Consider the following 7,776-nt stretch of genomic DNA (forward strand, 5'->3'; position numbering starts at 1 on the left):
GGGAGGGAGGGAGGGAAGGCAGGCAGGCAGGCAGGCAGGCAGGCAGGCAGGCAGGCAGGCAGGCAGGCAGGCAGGCAGGCAGCCCTAAGTTGAAATCCCACAAATGACAACCAATCAATCAACAAATACTTAAAAAAAAAAAAAAACAGAACCTCAGCACTGTACCACTGAGTCATATCATCAGGCTAGGATTTTTTTTTGGGGGGGGGGCGGTCCAGTCATGGGGTCTGAACGCTGGGGCTGGGCACTGTCCACTTGAGCCACAGCACCACTTCCTGCTTTTTTCTGTGTATGTGGTGCTGAGGAATCGAACCCAGGGCCATGTGAGGCAAGCATTCTACCATTGAGCCAACTTCCCAGTCCCGTAGGATTTTTTTTTTAGAAAGTCAATCACTTCACCTGAAAATAATGACAACTTTGTTTCCTCCTATCTAATCTCTATATCTTTGTTTTTATTTTTTAAACTACCAAGAATCTAATTCAGTTATGAATGACATTATTTTCATATTCTATAAAAAATATTTTTAAGTGGGGAACAGAAAGAGACATCCCACATTGATGGTATTTCAGAGATTTACACCTCATAGAATCACCATTCCTTTTCTTTCTCTCCCACCCAGATACAAGACTATCTCTTAAAAACTATGATTATGCCTGACACTGGTAGCTCATGCCTGTAATCCTAGCTACTCAGGAGGCTGAGATCTGAGGATCAAGGTTCAAAGCCAGCCTGGGCAGGAAAGGCCATGAGACTCTTATTTCCAATAAACCACTCAGAAAACCGGAAGTGGCACTGTAACTCAAGTGGTAGAGTGCTAGGCTTGAGCTGAAGAGCTGAGGGACAGTGCTCAGACCCAGAGTTCAAGTCCCATGACCAACCAAAAAAAAAAAAACAAAACACTATGATTATGCCAGGCACCAGTGGCTAATATCTGTAATCCTAGCTACTCAGGAGGCTGAGATCTGAGTATCAAGGTTCAAAGCCAGCCTGGGCAGGAAAGTCCACAAGACTCTTATCTCCAATTAACCACCAGAAAACCGAAGTGGAGCTGTGGCTCAAAGTGGTAGAGTGTCAGCCTTGAGCACAAAAGCTCAGAGATGGCTACCCAAGGCCCTGAGTTCAAGCCCTAAGACCAGCAAGAAAAAATAAGTTGAAAGAATTTTCAAACAAGGATGCCTAAAATTGAAGAGTATACAAACTATACCTCAGTTAATTAATATTTACATAGTACTTCATGATGGAGAAATACTTTAGAGGGAAAAACAATCAAATCTTTAATAAACTCCTAACATACCAAAAGAGACCAAAAAGAAAAATAAAGCTCTTGATTTGATTAGACATTGATGTAATCTAGAAAATACCAGAAATTCAACACAATCCTAGCGATATAAAGTCCCAAAATAAAGCCTTTGATCCCCTAAGCTTGTTACCAATCCATCACAAGCAACTTCTTTTCTGAAAAGGTCAAGACATTTCCTCAGTCCAAAGAGACTGAAAAATAAGTTCTCTTCTGTATTTGCATGTCTCAGGGTGTGTCCCATAAAGTCTAATAACTTTAATTTTTATCTCTGGCTTATAAAATACTAATTTATAATAAATATGTTGCTCTAGAAAAGGAAACAACAAAATGTTGCAGATTGTTCTGCCCAGTCCCTCCTAGATGAATAAAGAGTTCAACACTGTACCAACCAGTCAAAGACATACAGGTTCTATCATCCCTTCCTGGTACAGACAAGAGTTTCAAGTTTCAGGAGACTTTTCCATCAAAGATCTCTTCAGCATTAACATCTCCATAGTAAATATCTCCCTAGAATGGTTTTTATGCCACAAATAAGATTTTCCTTGGACTAACTCACCAAGGAGCCATTGCTCTATCAAAAATCTAGATACCTACTATCAATGTACCATTCAGAACATTAGATCAAATGATTTTTTGGAAGGATTTGTCTTAATTGGCATAGTAGGAAATGTTACAATCAATTTGTAAAACATTTGTGTGACCTAACTAAATTTCATATTTAAACTCTCCAATTAACCAATGTTTATTTTATTTTATTTTGTCAGTTGGGGGCCTGGGCGCTCTCCCTGAACTCTTCAACTCAAGGCTAGCGTCCTACCACTTGAGCAACAGAACCACTTGCGGCTTTGTCTGTTTCTGCAGTGCTAATGAATCGAACCCAGGGCCTCATGCGTCCAAGGCAAGCACTCTACCACTGAGCCAACTTCCCAGCCCTAACCAATGGTTTATATTCTGTGTTTTGCTAAATGTTGTGATAATACCAAACAAAGGCGGGGGAGTTTGTGACCCCTGAGGCAAGAAGTTGGGAAGGCACACTTAACTCTTTCTTAGGGCCTATCATACTTAAAACTCCATAAGGATGTTATCAAACACTGTTTTGGAATAAACTGTTATAAGTAAGTCAGTATAACTAGGACATTGTCCAAGATTTCTAGTCAAAATTCCTACTTTAAGATACAAAAATTAGAGATGTAATTATCATATCCAAGCATCCTTAAGAATTCAGACTTCAGGTGACTTAAAAATGAATCTGGAGGGCTGGGAAGGTGGCTCAGTGGTAAAGTGCTTGCTTCATGAGGCCCTGGGCTGGATTCCTCAGCACCACATAAGCAGAAAAAGCCAGTCGCCCTGTGGTTCAAGTGGTAGAGCGCTCACTTTGAGCTGAAGAGCTCGGGATTGGTTCTGTGGCTCAAGTGGTAGAACACTAGCCTTGAGCTAAAGAGTGCAGAGATAGCCCTCAAGCCCAGAGTTCAAGCCCCACGCCCAACCAAAAAAAAAAGAACTGAAGAGCTAAGGGACAGTGCCCAGGCCCGCCCAGAATTTGACCACCACCACCAACAACAACAACAACAAAAAAGAATGAAGGCTACTTGATGTATACCTCCATCTGTAGTTTTTTGGTGGTTAACTGGAGACTAATTACCAGTCTCATGGGCTTTTCAGCCCTAGATGGCTTCTAACCATGATTCTCAGATCCCAGTCTCCTGAGTAAACAGGATTACAGGTGTGAGCCACCAGTGCTCAGCTCAAAGAAGAGGCAACTTTAATAATATCCTATCACATCACATAACACTATATAGGCAAAAGGTTCAGAAGAAAGACGACCTAAGTTACATAATTTTACTCTTAAGCAAACAAAATCACATCCTAAACCACAGGCAGATAATTCAGAAACAAATCCTTTGGAATCACCTTAATTAACCCAATCTCCTTTTATGTTGTCCATTTGGCAACATAAAGATAGAAGAAACAAACTGATGGGCTTACCTTAAGAGCACAAAAGATGCAGGAATCTCCCATGCACTTGTGAGTTGTAAGCTGCCTAAAACTACGTCGGAAGATGTCCAAATGCCACAAAACCTTCCAAAAAAGGAAAAATACTTTATTACTCTATAAACAGGTACCATTTAATTTTAAATTAAAGAGAGTAAGCAAGCATGTATACAATGAGGGACGAATACACATATTCTGGAAAATAAATTAATTTGAAAATAAAGAGGTCACATTATGAAAATATGGTATGATATATCTCAAATGGGATCCTGTAGAAGAAGACTGGAAGAAAAAAGCTCAATTGTAGTAAACTTGTTTAGTATGTATGACCTACAAAAACCAAAACTGCAGAATAAATAAATAAATAAAAAGAGAGAACATCTTAAAGTCAATGAGAAAAATAGTAGTAATATCATCTATAATCCTAGCTACTCAGGAGGCTGTGATCTGAGGATCACATTTCAAAGCAGCCCAGACAAGAAAGTTCATGACATTCTTATCTCCAATTATCCATCAAAAAGCCTGCAGTAGAGCTGTGGTTCAAGTAGTAAAGTACCAACCTAGAATGAAAAAGGTGAGGACAGTACCCAGGCCCTGAGTTCAAATACCACAACCAACAGAAAATTAAAAAAAAAGAAAAGAAAAGAAAAGTACAGCTTCTCCTTTCAGTGGAAAGGATTAATATGTCTTGAAAGATAACATTTAATGGCATGAGATATGAGTAAGTATGACTTCTGGAGCCCCAGATCACAGCACACCTAGGGAGTCTGTCTTTCTTACATGTCTCAAACAAATACTAAACGCTTTTTTAAAGTAGACCCTACTCACAAGTAAATAACACCTTTTTATAACAAATGTAATAGGTTCAACACATTTATAACCTAGCTTTCAAATCAAAAGTAGAATATTAGCTTATAGTTATTAACTTATAACAGTGATTATAGAAGGGAATACAAAATCATCATTGCCTCATTCTTTAAGTATGGATATAGAAATGTGTATGTGTATACAAAGAAGAAATATGTATATTATACATAATATGTGTTGTATAGTGCCACCAGACACTAGAATAGAAATTGATAAAATTGCTGTTTTAAATGATAGTATAAATAGAAAAACACAGAAAAAAGTTTGCCTGCTTCTAAATTATAAAAATTATCAGTAATAAAAAAATCACTCAAAAAACTAATATATATCATGTAGAAGAAAAATTTTAAAAATTTATTCAGCATCTAACTAGATTCAATTTGTGGTAGTAATTAGAAAAGTATTCAACTCTTTCTATAGGCTTGATAACACTCGATTTTTTTTAAAAAAATTTCAAATAAAAACCTGAAAACTAAGAAAATATAAAACTTTATATATATGAATGAGGAAACTCAAATGCTATTACCTGTGTAAGGTGACAAAGCTAAAACTAGAATTCAAGTCTCCGCATTCCCCAATTCAGTGTTCTTTATATCAAACACTTCTGTCTTTTCTTCCTTTCATAGCAATCTATTTTCTCATTATATCTGAGGAGTAAAGCTACTATAGTTTTGCTCAAGTACAATTATCTTGGTTAGCTAATTATTTAAAATTTAAGCAAAGGGGATGAACTTAACAGTCCATGAACTTAACTAGGCAGAGTACACCTACAGAGGGAAAGCTTCAGGAGTCTAAAGCTACTTTGGTGATATACCACAATGAAAGGGAAAATCTAGGGTAAATAATCACCTTAGGAGATTTGGCTTTCTACTACCTCTTTTAAATTTGTCTCAGCTGACACCCATCATGATTCAATAGGAAATCTCAAAGGGAGGAGGTGAGGAGCAGACAGATTGTCTCATTCAGTGTGTGGGCTAAGGAGTTTGAATATTAGGAAACAATAATATACCTGGAAGTCTTTGACTTTTGGAAGGAACTTTGCTTTCTACTCTAGAGAAAAGTAACTAGGTTAATAAGATACCTTGTCTTAAAAAGAAAAATAAAAAAACAGTACAGACTGTTCAGAGACATAGTAGATGGTGGGTACAGGTACAATCCTAGCTATTCACAAGGCTGAGATCCAGAGGATCACAGTTTCAGGCCAGCCCAGAAAAAATTCTGTAAGATTCTAGCTTCAAAATAACTAGCAAGCCGGGTGCCAGTGGCTCACACCTATAATCCTAACTACTCAAGACCTAACCATCAGAGTTTGAAGCCAGCCCAGGCAAAAAAGGCCCCAAGAGAGTCTTATCTCCAATGAACTACTCAAAAAAGCAGGACGTGGTGCTGTGGCTTAAGTGGTAGAGTGCTAGCCTTGAGCACAAAGAGGTTCAGGGACAGCTCTCAGGCCCTAAGTTCAAGCCTCAGGATCAACAAAAAGAAAAACAAACTAGCAAAAATCTGGGCTGTAAGTATGGCTCAAATAGTAGAGAACCAGCCCAGCAAGCAAGCCAACTTAGCTCAAGACCCCAAGTTCAAACCTCAGTACCTCTCCTCCAAAAAGAAAAAAGTTTAAAAACAAATGGAAAAATTACCCAACTTCCAGCAAGTAATAGTAGTTAAACAATTATTATTTCCATTGTCATTATTAATCCCTAGTTCTATAAATGAGGTAATAGATATAGAGATTTGTCTAAGATCACAAATAAACTTTAAAAAATGATCTCAGGGTACTGACCTCAAACAGAGACTGTCAAATACTTATTTAAAAAATGTTTGGGATCCAATACCAGAACTTAAACTCAGCATCTGACATTTTTGGCTCATAGGCTAGTGCTTTACCAAATAAGCCATACCTCCAAACCCTAAATATTTTAAACAACTATCAGAAATACAACATCAGCAACTAACAGAGTTCACCAAAACAAACAAAAAAGTATCCTTACCTGTAGCGCACTGTTGAGGAAGCAGCTATTCTGCCCTGGCTCATTGCTGAGGCCTTTGCTGGGAGCTATGGAAGTTGAGCTTCGAGGTGCAAACATCCCTTGGACACTGCCACGGCCCCCTGAAAAATAATTTCTTTTCCAAGACATTATTGTTCACATTTAGCTTGAAAACACAGGGAAGGCTTTGTATCTTTTTGGAAGGAAATTTCTACCAGCTGAAGTCCTCAAAAGAAAGAGAATCCAGAATTTAATAAGTTTATGTTGAAAGACTTTTTAGTTTTCCACCTTCCAAACATCATTTATGCAAGCTCAAAGGATTCAGGTATATTCTTAGATCCAGAAGATAGAGATGTCCCTTAGTTGCTCCAGTATTCAAAATGTAACATGGCACAGGACCAATGCAGAAAAGTCCTTAAATATTGCTTCCTTCTATTTTTTTTAATTGCTTCCAAAAATGCCTGCTGAAGTGGATATAATCCTCAACTCCAACAATAGCCAGAATCAGGGAAATTCATTCTCTTCAGTCTTGTTCACAAGGCTTCTGTGGACAGTTTTTCCAACTCAAAGAAGAGGCGAACGGATAAGCAGAAATCTAGAACAGTCCTTGCCCTTTATTGTTTTGTCTCCTCATCCTCTGTAGCAAAAATTCAAGTTCTGAAACAATTTAAAAGATCCCACAAAGCCAAGAAGCTTGTCTGGATTATCTAGTTTTCTAGTTGATACTCTCTGTTGCTTCTTTATCGTGTGCCCCAAATTTCTTCTACAGCCTCAACCAGATCTTCAGAAAGTCTCTTCTGTATTCTTCTGGGACTAGAATAGCCAGCTGTGCCAGAGAGCTTTAACAGAAAGAAAAAAGAAATCAAAAGCTTGCGTCACTTAATGACTCTACTGGCTTTGCACTGTTCTGCCAAGATCAACGTTGCCTCACCTCTCACTATAAACTTGAAACCTTGGCAAACAATGCTGAATTTTTTTTTTTAAAGAAAGAGAAAAAGAAAGAAAAAGCGAATAAACTAAAGAAAATAAAAGGTATGAACAAACATATTTTCATGGGAAACTTTTCTGAAGTTTTCTAGAAGGAAAAGAAAGTTTATTTGGACCAAAATGAAAACTAAATCTAAACTTTTTGAAAATCAAGTTAACCAAAAGAATTTAAAGCAAAAAAAAAAAAAAAAAAAAGTCACCAAGTAAGTATACCCCAAACTAGGAACTCGGTTTCTTTTGGATACTGTGAGTAAAACACTATTTTGTTTTTTGAGTTTTTGTTTTGTTTTGTTTTGTTTTTTTGGCCAGTCCTAGGGCTTGAACTCAGAGCCAGGGCACTGTCCCTGAGTGTCTTTTGCTCAAGGCTAGCACTCTACCACTTGACTCACTGCTCTACTTCCAGCTTTTTCTAGAAGTGCTGGGGAATCGAACCCACAGTGTCATGCTAGGTAAGCACTCTACCACTAAGCCACATTCCCAGCCCTAAAACACTTTCATTAAAGGTATTGTTCCTGTATAGTTATGAAAAACCTGCTTAAAGGTGGGAGGGACAAGATAACAATCTAGACTCTGTTCAGTAATAAAGATGTCCCATCCCAGAGAAACACTCATGGTACAAGTAGACCACACATTCTTTTTTTTTTTTT

The 7,776-nt window shown here is 37.8% G+C and overlaps 1 protein-coding gene across 1 annotated transcript in view; it reads right to left on the reverse strand.

Moving 5' to 3' along the window:
* Usp54 (ubiquitin specific peptidase 54) overlaps window positions 1–7,776 on the reverse strand; it is a 150,318-nt gene that overhangs the window by 88,104 nt on the left and 54,438 nt on the right. The window contains exons 2-3 of the mRNA XM_013025597.1: window positions 6,146–6,981; window positions 3,288–3,380 (exon numbers count right to left, since the gene is read on the reverse strand). Coding sequence (XP_012881051.1) covers window positions 3,288–3,380; window positions 6,146–6,292 — 240 coding nt within the window. The 5' untranslated portion in view covers window positions 6,293–6,981. The remainder of the gene's footprint in view (window positions 1–3,287; window positions 3,381–6,145; window positions 6,982–7,776) is intronic.

This window comes from Dipodomys ordii, unplaced genomic scaffold, assembly GCF_000151885.1.
Source record: "Dipodomys ordii isolate 6190 unplaced genomic scaffold, Dord_2.0 Scaffold86, whole genome shotgun sequence".
NCBI classification, from domain to species: domain Eukaryota; kingdom Metazoa; phylum Chordata; class Mammalia; order Rodentia; family Heteromyidae; genus Dipodomys; species Dipodomys ordii.